Source organism: Trachemys scripta, chromosome 2 (assembly GCF_013100865.1).
Source record: "Trachemys scripta elegans isolate TJP31775 chromosome 2, CAS_Tse_1.0, whole genome shotgun sequence".
Classification (NCBI taxonomy): Eukaryota; Metazoa; Chordata; order Testudines; family Emydidae; genus Trachemys; species Trachemys scripta.
The window spans coordinates 2488159-2504983 of record NC_048299.1 but is presented as its reverse complement, the minus strand read 5'-3'; the positions used below and the strand labels follow the sequence as shown (position 1 = coordinate 2504983).

The 16825-nt window shown below is 56.3% G+C and overlaps 1 protein-coding gene across 1 annotated transcript in view; it reads left to right on the top strand.

Annotated features, from left to right (window-relative positions):
• The window catches only part of LOC117871908 (unconventional myosin-Ig-like), a 66595-nt gene extending 58586 nt beyond the window's left edge, over positions 1–8009 (top strand). The window contains exon 22 of the mRNA XM_034759731.1: positions 5395–8009. Within this exon, the coding sequence (XP_034615622.1) occupies positions 5395–5551 (157 nt within the window). The 3' untranslated portion in view covers positions 5552–8009. The remainder of the gene's footprint in view (positions 1–5394) is intronic.
• Positions 8010–16825: the final 8816 nt, after the last annotated feature.

The following is a 16825-nucleotide window of genomic DNA, read 5'->3' as shown; positions in this document are numbered from 1 at the left end:
ATGAGCAGCAGCATGTGAGAGGTCAGGGGGTTCTGATTCTGTCAGCGGAAATGAAGGGTGGAGTTCCCAGTGGATCTCCTCATGCCAGGCTGCCTTTGGCCGTCATTACGGACTGGCTGTACAGCACTGTGGTGTCTCTATCCATGGTAGAGGTGCGGCGATAGAGCTGTGAAAGGCTGTAAACAGCTTTATTTTTGCAGTAATTATTGGGACATCAGACACAGATAAAATCATAATCTGTTTCCCATGGGGATTCTGGAATCATAAGATCTTTGTACATTAGAACCAGGCTTGGGAGGGTTCGATTTTTATCAGTAGGTGTCGATTTCACCGTAAATCACACGAGCCGACGGCTAAAATCTTTCCATCAGTAATAATCGGCAAAGTAAGAAAAATCTGCTTGAGAACTGAGTAGGGTTTGATTTCGGGGTATTTACTTGGTGTATTTTGGGATGCGATGTTGACAGGTTGTGTTTTAATGGTTATAGAGCTTTAACTTTTTGAATCTCAGCACCTCCAGTCATTAACTAATTATTGTCTAGACGGGGGTCGGCAGCCTTTCAGCAGTGCTGTGCCGAGTCTTCAGTTATTCACTCTAATTTAAGGTTTCACGTGCGAGTCATACACTTTAACGTTTTTAGAAGGTCTCTTTCTATAAGTCTATAACATAGAACTAAACTATTATTGTATGTAAAGTAAATAAGGTTTTTAAAATATTTAAAAAGCTTCATTTAAAATTAAATTAAAATGCAGAGCCCCCCGGACCGGTGGCCAGGACCCGGGCAGTGAGTGCCACTGAAAATCAGCTCGCGTGCCGCCTTCGGCGCCCGTGCCATAGGTTGCCTACCCCTGGGTCTAGACCTCCCCCCACTCCCCCTTGCCTGAGCCTCCCTTGCAATTTCCCACAACTGTGAACATTTAAATCAATGCAACAAAATGCTTAAAATCAAACATCAATATTATCCTTTGAAATTATAAAAAATCAAATTCTGCCGAGCCTAATTCTAACCCTCTCAACCGGCTCATTGGCCGGATTTCAGCCAGGCTTGGAATAATATTGTCTATTGAAGGGCTTTGCTTTCCCAAGGGGGGAAAGGTCTGTCCCCTTCCCTACCTGCGTGTTGTCTCAGACTCAGCGTTACCTCTCGGCTCTCCTGCACCTCTGTCATCTATCGTTTAGCCGTTGCTGGATTGTAGCCACGCAGCCATCTCCTTGCTTATTGCAGATTACAAAGCATAGGGCCTCTGTGACAATGCGGTTCTGGCGGAACCCAACTGAGAGTGCCAACTCAGGACAAATTGCTCAAACAGGGCAGTTACAGCCCAAGGCTGGGGTTTTTTTCACCTCTATATGGCAAACCAAACCAGCCAGACTAAGAGGACTTCGGTCTCACCCCACTGGCTAACCGCAAGTCTCACAAGCAATCTCCTTAGACACTCCAGTTTCCCAGTATTACCACCAGTGCCACTCATTATGGGGACAAATGGTTATGAAAACCAATACCCATGTAAAAGAAAAAGGTTCTCCTGATTCCAAAGGACCAAGCCCCAGACCCAGGTCAATATACAAATCAGATCTTACCCACAAATCACACTGTTGCCAATCCTTTAGAATCTAAAATCTAAAGGTTTATTCATAAAAGGAAAAGGATAGAGATGAGAGTTAGAATTGGTTAAATGGAATCAATTACATACAGTAATGGCACAGTTCTTGGTTCAGGCTTGCAGCAGCAATAGAATAAACTGCAGGTTCAAATCAAGTCTCTGGAACATCCCCTGCTGGGATGGGTCCTCAGTCCTTTGTTCAGAGCTTCAGTTTGTAGCAAAGTCCCTCCAGAGGTATGAAGCCGGATTGAAGACAAAATGGAGATGAGGCATCAGCCTTATATAGGTTTCAGAGTAGCAGCCGTGTTAGTCTGTATCCGCAAAAAGAAGAACAGGAGTACTTGTGGCACCTTAGAGACTAACAAATTTATTAGAGCATAAGCTTTCATGGACTACAGCCCACTTCTTCGGATGCATATAGAATGGAACATATATTGAGGAGATATATATACACACATACAGAGAGCATAAACAGGTGGGAGTTGTCTTACCAACTCTGAGAGGCCAATTAATTAAGAGAAAAAAAACTTTTGAAGTGATAATCAAGCTAGCCCAGTACAGACAGTTAAGAAGTGTGAGAATACTTACAAGGGGAGATAGATTCAATGTTTGTAATGGCTCAGCCATTCCCAGTCCTTATTCAAACCGGAGTTGATTGTGTCTAGTTTCCATATCAATTCTAGCTCAGCAGTCTCTCATTGGAGTCTGTTTTTGAAGTTTTTCTGTTGTAATATAGCCACCCCCAGGTCTGTCACTGAATGACCAGACAGGTTAAAGTGTTCTCCCACTGGTTTTTGAGTATTTTGATTCCTGATGTCAGATTTGTGTCCATTAATTCTTTTGCGTAGAAACTGTCCGGTTTGGCCAATGTACTTGGCAGAGGGGCATTGCTGGCACATGATGGCATATATCACATTGGTAGATGTGCAGGTGAACGAGCCCCTGATGGTATGGCTGATGTGATTAGGTCCTATGATGATGTCACTTGAATAGATATGTGGACAGAGTTGGCATCGGGGTTTGTTACAAGGATAGGTTCCTGGGTTAGTGGTTTTGTTCAGTGATGTGTGGTTGCTGGTGAGTATTTGCTTTAGGTTGGGGGGTTGTCTGTAAGCGAGGACAGGTCTGTCTCCCAAGATCTGTGAGAGTAAAGGATCATCTTTCAGGATAGGTTGTAGATCTCTGATGATGCACTGGAGAGGTTTTAGTTGGGGGCTGAAGGTGACAGCTAGTGGTGTTCTGTTATTTTCTTTGTTGGGCCTGTCTTGTAGGAGGTGACTTCTGGGTACTCGTCTGGCTCTGTCAATCTGTTTTTTCACTTCAGCAGGTGGGTATTGTAGTTTTAAGAATGCTTGATAGAGATCTTGTAGGTGCTTGTCTCTATCCGAGGGATTGGAGCAAATGCGGTTATATCTTAGAGCTTGGCTGTAGACAATGGATCGTGTGGTGTGTCCTGGATGGAAGCTGGAGGCATGTAGGTAAGTGTAGCGGTCAGTAGGTTTCCGGTATAGGGTGGTATTGATGTGACCATCGCCTTATATAGTCTTTTCCAGGTGTAAGAACACCTCTTTGTTCTTACTGTGGAAAATTACAGCAAAATGGAGCCTGGAGTCACATGGGCCAGTCCCTGCATACTTTGCTGAGTCTGAAGGCATATTTGCCTTCTCTTAATGAGTCCATTGTATAGCTGATGGTCCTTAATGGGCCATCAAGCAGGCTAGGCAGAGCTAACACCAGTTTGTCTGGGATGTCACCCAGAAGCACAGCATAAGTTTGAAATACAGACAGTATAGAGCCAATATTCATAACTTCAACTACATCACTGATACACACATATAGACAGCATAATCATAACCAGTAAACCAGAACCTTGTCTTAGACACTCCATTGACCCCCTTTATACAAGATTTGGTGCCACTACAGGACCTTGGTTGCAACAATGATCTATATGGTCCCAGTTTATGTCAATAACGTCACAGCCTCATCCTGAGCTGGTATAAGTCCACCACTGAAATTGACAGAGCTACACCCATTTATACCAGCTGTGGACCAGGACCCCAAAATTCTGAGCTGGATTTTGAGCCCTGGGAAGTTTCAGGGAGCTCAGGGGCAGGATTTTGGCTAGAAGGGGCCACTTTCAAGAGAACCTGAACTGCCCCCATGTGGGTGTCTGGCCCTTTAACGCCGTTGGCGCAGATTCCAACTGCAGCGATGGGAGATGGGTTCAAAGTGCTGACCTGTGTCCTTGGAGTGACCTGCTGCGGAGGGAGGAGGAGGTGTGTGTCCTGGGACTCCATCCAATTCCCTAGGCACAGCCCCAGGGACTGATGTTTGACAGGTGAGAACTGCAGACACCAGCGCTTTTAAGAGCAGGAGCAACAGAGAAACCTGGGTTCGTTTCCCAGCTCTGGGCCCGTCAGCCTAGATCCTCCAGTGCAGGGGTGGCCAGCCTGAGCCTGAGAAGGAGCCAGAATTTACCAATGTACATTGCCAAAGAGCCACAGTAATACGTCAGCAGCCCCCCATCAGCTCCCGCCCCCTGTCCCCAGCGCCTCCCACCCACCAGCAGCCCCACCTCCCCCTCCCTTCCGCACCTCCCGATCAGCTGTTTCGTGGCATGCAGGAGGCTCTGTGGGGGGAGGAGCGAGGGCACGGCAGGCTCAGGGGAGGGGGCGGGAAGCGGTGGAGTGGGGGCAGGGCCTGTGGCATAGCCAGGGGTTGAGCAGTGAGCGCCCCCCGGCACATTGGAAAGTTGGCGCCTGTAGCTCCGGCCCCGTAGTCGGTGCCTATACAAGGAGCCGCATATTAACCTCTGGAGCCACAGGTTGGCCACCCCTGCTCAAGTGAAATCAGTGGCAGTTAGGAGGCCTGTGCTTCCCCAGGTCAGGTGGGAGCTGGTGGCACAAGATTAGGCATCAAGACTCGTGAATTCTGCGCTCAGCTGGGCCCCGGACTTGCTGTGTGACCTTGGGCAAAGCCTGACGGACCTTCCCCAGCTCTGCCTGCTATTGTGAGAGAGCTCCAAGCATTGGACTGGGAGGCCGCAGAGCCCGAGTTCTCATCCTGTCACTGAACCCTTCCAGGCCTCAGTTTCCCCAGCCGTACCTTCCCTTGCAAGCACATGCGAGGTAAGCCAAGGCAAGAAGCACCTTCTGGCCTGTCTCCACGGCGCAGCGGAGCCGAGCCTGTTCATGTGAACGAGGTACCTGTCCGAGGGGCTACGCGGGGCAGTCAGCCCGCACGTCAGAGCCCGCTGAGGCACCTTGCCAGCGCTGTGTGGACAAGCCCTGAGAATGACTCAGGATTTGCTAGCGGTGCCGACCGGCGGGAACACGGTTAACCATGGCAGGCTAGAAATGGGAGCGGGACAATTAGGCTCCCCAATTAACACCCACCGTGTGAAGCTCACACGTCCCGGTTGTGTCAGTCTGGCAGGTGCCCCATGCAGCAGGCTGGGGTGTGAAACAGACGGGCTGCTGGCTTCGTTCCCTGCTGAAATAACAGCGGCACACGCCTGAGCCCGCCCTGCCCTGGCAAACGGCCTGGCCAGAGCTGGGTTTTAGGCGCAGCTCCTCAAAGGTATTTAGGCTCCTAACTCCCATTGGAATCAGCCAAGCTGGGCCTTAGCCACGGCTGTCGCCGCGCTCGTGCACAGGTTTGACACCAGTGCAGTGCGGCTGGCACGAGTGTCCTCGCACGCACACACACCCTCGTGCTCCTGGGCACGAGAATCACCCCTGCCGACCGGTGAGCCCTGCTGACCCGCTCTCTCTCTCTCCCCCCCTCCAGGACGAAGCGCGAGCTGCAGGTGCGCGTGTCGGACTGTATCCAGCTGAGTCTGCGCGGGAGGAAGAGGCTGGTTGCCGTGGAGACGCGCCACGAGCTGGCCTTCCCCGACTTCGGCAAGAGCCGGGACGGCTTTGTGCTTTACTGTCCCAGGAGATGAGCCAGGGCCGCCCGGCGCGTCCCGGCTGGACAGCAGGGGGGAGGGGCTGCTTGGCTGCGAACCCGCGGGGAGGAGCTGGGACGCAGGGCGCCGGGCCCTGCTCAGCATCGGGCCCTCCCTTCCTTTGGTTTTTCTCTAGGGTTTTGTAACCTTTTATTAAGTGAGTCCATCACCGTAGCCGGAGCCAGCCGGAGCCTGGAGCCCACCAGCCCCAGTGGGCAGCAGCAGCCCCGGGCCCCCCCACCCTGCCTGCTGCCTATGGGCCCTGCTCCAGGGATATCACCAGGGTGGGAAGGGCGACGGCCTGCAGGGCCCATGCAGCTCGAACCTCGTGGCCGTGGGACACCCCCAGATATGCATGAACCGTGGTCGGGCTCGGACCAGACACACCCCCTGGAACGAGGGACACGGAGGCACAGAACCCCCAGAAGCTCTGAGAGCAGCTTTGCAAGGAGCACCCCAGAGACATGCCCCGAGTCACCGGCCGGACTGCAGCGGAAGGGGAGAGACAGTCACCCAGGCCAGACCCCGCCCAGGAAAGCCCCTCTCTGCATCAGCCAGGCAGCCCTTGTCTCCCAATTCCAGCCTGTAGTGCTGCTGGGGTTGAATTGATCCGTAACCGCTCTGCTGCAGCTGCCACCATGGGCGGCCAATCAGCACCTACAGCAGCGATGTTCGCAGGGGGTGCTGTCTGGGGGGATGGGGCCAAGCCCCCCACAGCTGCTCGAGCCTCTACCCTTGCATAGCATGGAGCCAGAGTCCCAGGGCTCCTCTCATCGGTGGTCCCCTGGGCTGCTGGCTCGGGGGATCATGCCCTCACCCTCTCTCCTCCTTGGGTTCCCCTGGCTCCCAGCTCACCAACTTCTCCTTTAGCAGCTCTTCTGCCCTCTCTGTTAGCGGCTGCCCCTGGCTCTCTCCTCTTCCACCTCTTGGCTGACCCCCTGTGATGAAGTGGGAATGCTCTTAATGTTTTCTCTGAATACTATGTGGGTGCCTCAGTTTCCCCTATGCATTTCTTAGGTATGTAGGTGGGGGGATCAGGGGGTGTGATTGTTGCAGAGCCCAAGAGGGCCCCTGTGATACTGTCTGCACAGAGAATGGCCGGCAATCTGTCTCCTGGCAACTAATGGCCTGGGCCCCTCCTCTGCAAAGGTGCCAACTGAAGGTGCTGGAGAACAAAGAGATCAGGTGACCTCCTGGCCCAGGAAAGGGACAAAGGCAGATCAGGGGCTGGAGAGTTTCAGTTTGGAGCTGGCTGGGAAAATGGAGGGGAGGCTAGACAGACCTCCTGGCTTCCCCTGGCCCCCCAAGATGGACCTGACTGCGGGGGTCCTGTTGTCTGTTCCTGCAAGACCTCTTAGACTGTGTTCCTGTTGTCTAAATAAACCTTCTGTTTTACTGGCTGGCTGAGAGTCAGGAAGCTGGGGGTGCAAGGCCTTGTCTTCCCCAACTCCATGACACCCCCCATCCCCAATCTTTCACCACCTGCCTGCTTCCACCTCCCCGAGGTTTCCCCAGCCAGCCCCTGTGCTGAGTTCATTGTCTTCCCGCCCAATCCTCCTCTCACGGCTGCCCCAGCCTGCCCTTCTCAGAATTCCTCGCTCTCTGGCCTCCTCTCTTCCAGTTCTTCCTAGTCCCGTCCTTCCTCTTTGAATCCCTCCAATCCACCCTCCCCCTCTCCATCCCACCCACTGCTCCCCGGTCACCTCCTATCTCCACTGGCACAAGCTGCTCCTCTCCCCACATCACACCCATCCTGTCCATCCAGCATGCAGGTGCCAAGGTCTTCCCCTTACCCCGCATTGGCTACCTCCCCCCGTCCCCCACTCCTACTCCCATTCATTCTGCTTCTTTTTACCCTCTCCTTTCACTGCTCCCATCAGCCCCTTCTCCCACCCCTGGCTTCACACCTTCAGCCACTCTCAGAGCAGCCAACAGCCCTGCATGCACCAAGCACCTCCTCCTTCCACTCCCTCCTTGTACCGGGGATAGAAAGGAATGTCCCTTCCCTAAGCAGAGAGAGGACTCTTATAGCCCAGTCCCCTTCCCAGCATGCATTACTGCCAGGCCTACAATTCCTATCAGTTCGGGGAACTACACCTCCCAGAAGTCTCTTGTTCTGGGCTGGGTCCTTTGCCTCCCTTAAAGGGCCAGCAACACATCTCAACACCCACTTTTCCCATGAGGCTCCTCTGCTGATCTCTTGACCGCTGCACCCCCTTTCCCTCCCTCCCCCGCACACCCCTTCTCATGTTTGAAGGTTTGCCCCAAGGGTTGTATTTGCCTAGATAGGATTGTAAACTCCTCTGAGCACTGACCTTTCTTACAGCCCCAGGCATGCTTCGGCTGCTCTAGAAATAATAAGGCCAGTACAGATAACGGGCCCCACAGGGGCTCTTCGTAGTAAGGAAATGCCAATGATGCTCGTACAACTTGTGAATAAAAAGAGCTGTGTTTTCCTGGGTGCGGCTGGTGTGAGCTTTCCTGGATCGGTGCCACACTCCAGAGGGTCCTAGTGGAAGCCAGGCATGGGTTGGTTATTGATTGATTCCCACAAAAATAGGGACTCATCCATAGGCACCCATCCGGTCCTGGTCAGACCCCACGGCCCACGCCCTGGCATCATAGGAAGGGTATGGGAGAGCCGGAAGGACCCCTGGGGCCGTTGCAATGAGCAGCGTCTGGCTCTGGGGGCTGAGCGATCCATCATGTGAACTGATACCAGCTGAAGGTCACACTTCCACCTGCTTCAGCAGAGCCCTGGGCTTCTCCCACTCATGCATCCTGCCCCAGCACCTGCCTGAAGACTCCCCGTGCATCTGCCCTCAAGCCTGGTCACCAGTCAGATAGTAACACCCACCCACGTGCCCGCTTGGTGCTGCAGGCTCTGATCTCCGAGAAGGACGTGAGCAAGCCGGACAGGTAGGCTAGTGCAGGCTCCGTCACAGCACTGATCTGCTACGTCGACACACGGCCAGGGCCCAGACTCTGCTCTCAGTCACATGCGTGTAAAGCCGGCGTCTCTGCGGACTGCACTGCATCAGAATCCAGCCCGATGGCCCTGATTTGAAATGCCTGAATGGCCTGGGCTCCCACAAATGCCACCGTAACGGGGAATCCTCCAAGTCCAAGGTCTCCTGTGGGTCTCAACGACCTGCGGAGAGCTCTGGTGCTCTGAGTTCCCTGTAAGCCGCGCGGCCGCGCAGCAGCCTATTAAGCACTGCGCAGGTGCTCAGGGAATCTGCGCAGCCGGGGGAGGGGCAGCCCAGACCTGCCACGGCCAGGGCTCCCCTCCCCCAGCCTCAACTCAACCTCGGCCCTGCCCCGGCTGGGGGAGGGGCACCTATCCAGCCGCCCCAGCCCCAGAGCTGCTGCGGCAGGGAGAGGCGACTCTCCCCCCAGCCCAGGTGCTGCTGCAGGGAGAGAGAGCTGGGGGGAGTCCTCTCTCCCTGCTGTAGACCCCGGGGCAGCCTACATCCCAAACCCTCATTCCCAGCCCCACCCCAGAGCCCGCACCCCCAGCTGGAGCCCTCATCCCCTGCACCCCAACCCTCTGCCACAGCCTTGAGCCCCCTTCCACCCTCCGAACCCTCCACATGAACATCACCTCCATATTGGTGCACATAACAAAATTCATTCCAAGCACGGGTGGGAAAAATTGGAGGGACCCCTGCTGGTGCTGCAGTGGAAAGGAGCCCCCTCTCTCTGGCCTGAGAGTGAACAGTTCGGGGTGGCTGCAGGGGCCCACAGGTGGAGAGGGTGGAGGGACAGAGCACGGGGAGCTCCATCAGGCTTTCGGAGGGGTGGGAATCATAACTCCTCCCTTGGTTGTTAGCGGGCTGCAGCTGGAGCTGGGCTTTATCGCCCTCGCTTTTTACAGATTCGAAGGGAGCGCTGGGCTCACCTAGGCTGACCTGCCTCACACAGGCCATAGGCCGGCCCTGAATTACGCAGGTCTTGTAGAGAAACAGCCAACCTGGCTTTACCAATGGCCAGTGATGAGAATCCACCGCCGCCCTGGGAAGTTGTTCCGGGCCTCGTTCCCAGTAGGGTTGCCAGCTTTCTAATAGCACAAAAACGACCACCCCTGCCCCGCCCCCAGCCTCGAGGCTGATCCCCAGTGCCAATGCGAGTTTGGGACGTGGCCCCTTGTATCTGCCGAATGCTCCAGGAGAGGGACACCTCGTTCCTGAGTCCCAGGGAGGGTGGTTCTCACCACAGAGCTCCCCCGTCAGTTTCAGGTGGGCTGGGGCTGAGGTGGCGTGATTGTTGAGATGGGTGCCAGCTGAACAGCAGCACCCAGGGGAGCCCTGCAGCCTTCTCCCCTTGCACCGTGACCCCAGCAGCTCTCAGCCCCCCCGGGGTGGAGCTGGGTCAGTGTTTGGATGGGAGGCCTCCAAGAAATGCTTCGTTGCTTCGAGACGTGGTGCGGGCCATGCGGTGGGTGGTGCGCTTTCCCCAGTCAGTAGTGAGCCAACAGCCCAGCATAACACTAGGGGGCGCTGTGCTGCTGGGGGGCCTGTATCAGGGAGATGTTGGCCAATCATGGTTATTATTTATATTATTGTAACACCTCGGAGTCCCTGTCATGGACCAGGCCCCCAGCTACTTACTAAAAATCCCGCAGTGCTTTTGAAGTGTTGGGTTCCCTGGGCCAATTCTGACTTGGGGGATCCCCTCTGCCTCCTGGCAATCCCCCTGCAGAGCCCCTTGGATATGGGGTTCATCTTCACTTCCCATCCCAAACTGCTGTGCCGTGTTGCTGTGTTCCGTTGGACAGCTGCTGTGTTCTGCCCCAGAGGTGGCTGCATTTCAGTGGTGGGTGGTAATCCCTGCTCATTCCTTCCTTCACGGGGGAGCTGTGGGGCTTCTCCTGTGCTGCTGACGTACTCTGAGAGCCCCGCAGATGCAGCACCTGAGCAGGCAAAGTGAGATCAATAACAACGAAGAGTGGGCGAAGGGACTCCAGCCACCATGCCGTACAAGCCCCAGCCCTTTCTGCCCAGAGCCACTTCATGGTCGCCCTGGTGCCCGGCTGGTGGAGCACAGGGCCACAGGCTGTCATTCTAGGGGCGCTTGCTGTGTCTTCTCACCTAGAATTGGGAGCCTGGCAAAGGGTTAAGCAGAGGGAGTTTGAGATCTAGGCACCAGCTGGTACAAGTTACATCTCCCAATCAAACCCAGGCAAGAGGCTTTTAATAGCGTGCTGTTCCCAGCCGCCCCCAGCCTGCAGCGCGCTGGCTGGGCCTGGAATGGCCGGGCACGCTCAGCTGCCAGTGAAATTCCCAGCTTCACGCAACTGGAGGCCCCTCAGGAGCAGTGCTTCACTGGGAGAGCGACGCTGCAGTCACCCAGCCTCTCTCCCTGCCCGGGATGGGTGGGCCAGGCACCATCGCCACCCAGGGAGACGGCCCCCCTCCCAGCAGGCAACGTGCCACCATCCTCGGGGTCTTCGCCCTGCCTGGAGTGGGGACTGGGTGTTTCCCGCAGAGGCGTGGGGCCCAGATGCTGTGGAGCTAGCTTGCTGCTGTAACGATGCCGCCTCTGGCGGGACACGACGGAGAGTATCAATTCAGGACAAATTGCTGAGAGCAGGGCAGTGACAGCCCGAGGCTGGGTCCTTTGCACACCGAACCAGCCAAGACTTTGGTCTCACCCCACTGGCTAACCAGAAGTCAGACAAGCAATTCCCTTGGACACTCCAGTTTCCCAGTATTACCACCAGTGCCACTCGTTATGGGGACGAATGGCTATGAAAACCAATATCCCAGTAAAAGAAAAAGGTTCTCTTGATCCCAAAGGACCAAGCCCCAGACCCAGGTCAATAGACAAATCAGATCTTACCTACAAATCACACTGTCGCCAATCCTTTAGAATCTAAAATCTAAAGCTTTATTCTTAAAAAGAAAGAAATATAGATGAGAGTTAGAATTGGTTAAATGGAATCAATTACATACAGTAATGGCAAAGTTCTTGGTTCAGGCTTGTAGCAGTGATGGAATAAACTGCAGGTTCAAAATCAAGTCTCTGGAATATCCCCAGCTGGGATGGGTCTTTCAGTCCTTTGTTCAGAGCTTCCGTTTGTAGCAAAGAGGTAAGAAGCAGGATCGAAAACAAAATGGAGGGGTTTCCAGGGCCTTTTATATCCTCTGCCATGTGGAAGGACCCCTTTGTTCTTACTGTGGAAAATCACAGCAGCAAAGTGGAGTTTGGCGTCACGTGGGCAAGTCACATGTCCAGGCATGACTCAGTTCTTTACAGGTAGAGCAGCCATTGCTCACATGCTACCTTGAATGTTCCCAAGAATCATATGTGGATTGGAGTCTCCCCAGGTCCATTGTCAGTTAAGTGTTTCTTGATTGGGCACTTAGTCTGAAGAGTCTCTTCACAATAAGCTGGCCAAATGCTTCACTGGTGCTACTTAGAATCAAACACATTGAGTTACAAGTACACAGCCAATATTCATAACTTCAAATACAAAAATGATACACACATACAGACAACATAATCATAACCAGCAAATTACAACCTCTCCATAGACACCTCACTTGACCACCTTTGTACAAGAGTTGGTGCAACTACAGGACCTTGGTTGCAACAATGATCTATACGGGCACAGTCCATGTCAATAACGTCACAGCTGCGCCCAGGACAGTGCTGAGCAGCCTGTGGGCATTAGACCCCGGGACCAGCTGCCCAACTCTTCAAGCTGCAGCTGCTTGTTCCTCCTCTCCCCAGTCACCCTGCACACGCCCCAGAGCCAGCAGGGAGATGGGGAGCCGCCGTGGGGGCTGTCCAGCCTGTTCCTGGGGGAGGTGGCCCTGCTGGAGACTGAGCGTTGCCGCCACCAGCCAGAGCAGAGCCTGTGTGTTTCCCTGGCCCTCGGGATGGTCTCTGAAAGGAGACTTTGGTCTAACGTGTGGTACTAAGCCCCTGGCCACCTAGGACTCTGCCATTGCCATTTTGCTGCCCCCAGCTCCTTCTGCTCCCAAAGCACAGGCCCCTGCCACTTGAGCAAAAGGAGAATCTCCTTTAGCAGTATGAGGCCTATGACACACAGTGGAGCAATGCTGATTCCACCCAGCAGAGGGCAGTGACGCGCACGCACCCCCTCTCTAGCCAGTTCCTTGCACTGTTCTATGTATAGGAGGGAACGCTGGGGGCTGCGGTTAGAATCGCAGGAGGGGGGGGCTGCGAGTTGGATTGAAAAGCAGGGGCTGGGCCAGGCCTGGCACAGTAAGGGGGAGCTCTGGGTTAGGAACAAGGGGCACTGGCAGAGTTGGTGATGGAAGCTCACCCAGCAGCTGCCTGGCTCCAGGTAGTGCTGCCGAACCTCTCCCTCCAAAAGCCTTGTCCTCCCCCCACCCCCACACACCCACCCCAGACATGGCTGCTTCGGTACCTTTTCCCAGGCAAGTGACAGCCATGGGAACGCCCTGTCCGTCGCTCAGGGAAACAAAGGGTGAAATAAAGCCTCCAGGACACCATGGCCGTCCCTGAGCTGGGATTCAGAGCCTTTCCTCTCGCCAGGCTGGGAGGCCGTTACCAGCTGCTGCCTTTCTAACTGCAGCACATTTGGTGGGTCCCCGTCCAATTCCTGAGCCACCGGGGGTCCCGCCACCAGGCCTGGCATCACTGGGGGGCGAGGGGTGTTTCCAGCCCGTGGGGCGGCTTGGGAGAAGCTGGGGAGCAGCTGGGGGTCTGCCACCCATGCTGGACCCATCCTGCGGCTAACCAGCCTCGGCCTCCAGGAGCGTGACCTCCGTGTCCTTCACTAGCAGTGTGTGTGTCCCCAGGCCCTGAGCGAGCCGCTCTCGGGCCGCGCGTGTTCTCCTCCCCCAGCCGTGTCACAAGGCGCGTGAGCCCAGGGGACCAGCCCAGAGGCAGGAAGATGTGGCTGGACTCCTGGTTCCCTCCCCGGCCCTCTGGAGAGTCCCCCCTGGCCCCCGCCAAGGCGCCGTGCAAGGTATTCACACGGGAAAGAGCTTGTCTCTGACGCACCAGCCGGAGCGCCCTGGCTCCTCACCCAGCTCTCCAGCGACTCAGCAGGGTCAGGTCGGGCGCCTGCCCCTAGTCCGGGTGCCTCACGGACCAGCTCCCTGCCACCTCTGCCCCGGGAGGACATGGCCAGCTGCAGCCGAGCTCAGAGGCCTCCCTGTCAGACCAGCTCAGATTGCTGGTCCACAAAGGCCACTATCCCCCAACTGCCACAACCGCCAGACCCCTGGGCCGTACCGCTTGGGATCCCCTTTGGGCACATCTACACAGCAATGAAACCCCTGGCTGGCCCGGCTCGGCTGATGGGCTTGCGGGGCTGTAAAATTGCTGTGTAGACGTTCAGGCTGGGCCTGGAGCCCGGGCTCTGGGACCCAGCGAGGGCAAGAGGATCCCAGAGCCTAGGCTCCAGCATCTACATGGCAGTTTTTAGCCCCCGTGAGCCCGAGGTGGCCACAGCCATGCAGCGGGGCTTGTAGTCCGGTGGAGACGGACCCTTCGTCAGTCTCACACCAGGTCAGACCATTAGTTCAGCTGCTCTGCTCCCCTGAGCCGGTTACACTGGAGCAGACTGCAGGGCTGTCCATGGCCAACCCCCGGGAACTCACATGCTGCTCCGTCCAGACGGGTGTCCCCGATCCTCTCTCACCAGAGCAAACACTGGCCAGCTACGCCGGTATCCTCCCCTCGTGTCACGCCGGCTCCGAGCTGAGATCTAGCCAGACCCCCGGTCGCTCTAACCCAGGGTCTCTGCCAGTAACCAGGACTTGATGCTCCACAGGCACTGATGACATTCAGAGCCATCAAAGACGCAGCTCCCAGTCCCGAGCCAATCCCTGACTCCCTGGTGGCTGTGGGCGCCGTTGCATGGGGAAAGTGTTTGCTCTCAAGCGCTGGCGGTTAGTTCTCCTCGTGCCCCCTGGGTCTCGTGTTCGCTGACAGCGTTGGGCCTTCAGCCCCTCCCTGACACATCTGCTCCAGCCTGGCTCTGAGTCCCTCCCTCTGAGAGCATCTCCGGCACCTTTCCATGGCTCTCTGCCATGGGCGCTCATCACTGGGCCCAGCGCTCCGGGGACCTGGCACTGCAATGGGCCGTGCCGCTGGCTCCAGCTCTGGTATTGGCCTTTCTTTATTGCCTCCCTCTCCCGGCGCCCGGTGCTGCGGCATGCTGGGCAGGCACCTTCCCACAGAGGCAGCCCCAGGCCCTGGCCCAGAGTCTCCGGTGAGTTCAGAGCCTTGGATTGGCCCAGGGCTGCAAAGAGCTGTGGACTTGGGCCAAGATTCTGATTCCAGCTCCCTGGGATCCGAGCAGCTAAAGATGGAGAAACCGAGTGGATGCCCCCGAATGTGTCTCTGAAGGGCCGGTGCAGGGCTGCTCCCTGCCGGACGTGTGCCGGTGTCTTGTCCCGTCAATGGCTGGAAATCGTCAATGCCCCTAGGCTACAGCCCGGCTGCGTCTGCAGTGTGGGAAGGAGATGTGTGTGTGTGACAGCCCCAGGGCCAGCTGAGATCAGCACAGCCCCTACCCTCTGGAAGCCCAGTGGGCTGAGGGTGCCCTGTCATCGCAAAGAGGCACAGCCCGGAGCACAACAACTGCCAAAGCAAGGGGAGCCCCCTGGAAAGCGCCGGGGTCGCGGTGGCTTAAGCCCATGGTGGGACGAAGGGAAAGCCGGGCTCCGCGGCTGAGTTGTGGCATGATGCGTTCTCAGAGAAGAGCTACAACAGCGACAGTCAGGTGACGGACTCCAGCCTCTCTTCACCTTCGGGTCCCCGCTGGTGGGGGGCAGAGCAGAGCAATTAGCCCCAGGACTCCTGGGTTCCATTCCCAGCTCCTTGTATTTATGTCCTTGGGCAAGTCGCTGGTTCCCTCCCCTAGCAAAGGGGGAATGCTAACAGCTCCGCCCCCAGATCGATGCGAGGGGCATTACTGTTGGCGATGTGCTTTGAGATCCCTCTGGCGGGGGCCGTGTCCCTGCAAAGTGCTGCTGTTCCCTGGCCTGGGCTTTGGAGCAGCCCCGCAGGTGCAGAGCCGGGTCCTGAAGAATCCATCCCAGGGGTTGAATTTTTCACCCCAAGCTGAGATTCTGCAGTCAGGGCTGGACTCCCTGGCACATTCTGCCGCTGCAGAATAAGGGGAACGCCGAGCTTTGCTAAGGAGTCGGGGCCATATTTATCGGGTAATTCCCGGCCCAGCCTTGGACACGGAAATCCCCCTCGGGCAGGGCCCCATCTCCTGGGGCTGTTTGTGGCTGGTGTCGCAGCACTAGCAAAGCAGGAGGCCAGTGGTCGGCCGGCTTACGAGGAAAGTCCTTCACCAGCCACTGAGCACTGGCTGCTGCATGAGCTCCAGCGGGGAACACGCAGGGCTCCCGGCCAGGTGTGCCTGACGGGTTCGAAAGGCAGTGGAGATCCTGACTGGAGAAGCGCCTGCGCTGAAGAGGCTGCTGATGGGTGTCAATGTGGCCGCGGTGGAAATGGATTGCTCTGGTTTAGCCCCGCCAGCCACCCCCTCCCCAAAGCTGTGCAAATCCTGCTCCTACCAACGGGCTAAGAAACATCCCCTCTAGGCAGGCAGCTCAACGCCGAGCCAGCAGTGTCCAAACAGGGCTGCCGTGATGAAAGGTGCTGGGCCTGGCCGGCTTCCAGTGGCCACTCCAGAACCCCAGTTGGCAGCACTGTGCCCATAAGACTGGCACCCCAGTTTGAAAGGAGGGGTTCCTAAGCATCGTGCACTCGCCCAAGGCTAATGATCAAACGCGAGGCTCCCACATGTGGATGCTGGGCATGAAGCGCTGTGGGTCTATCTACCCTGCAGTCGGAGCGGTGACCACAGCACTGCGGGACGTACCCGCCGGCGCACGGCTAACGAGAGCCCATGCAGATAGCCCGGCTCTGTGCTGCCGCGGCCTCACTGCAATTTTTAGCTGTGCGAGGTGGGCAAAGCGAGCGCCAGTCTGCAAACCCATGTGGCAATCACACCTCGGCTAGCCATGTAGCCCCCCGTCCCTCCCACACACACACATGAAGGCTGCAGACCTGGCCACAGTTTAGAGGCCTTAGTTGGAAGCAGCAAGAGGTTTCATCGATGTATATTTTTAAAAATCAGCCATTGGCTCTGCCTGATCCCCGCTCTCCTAAATATCTGTGGGCTCTGCTGTCAGGGGCGGTGCTGTGAAGGGCAGGCAGGAGAGGCAGGTGCAGAACTTCAACCTCGATGGCACAGAATCGTGTTCAAACAATGCCTCGGTCTGTAAAACCCAAAACAACTCACCACAGCTG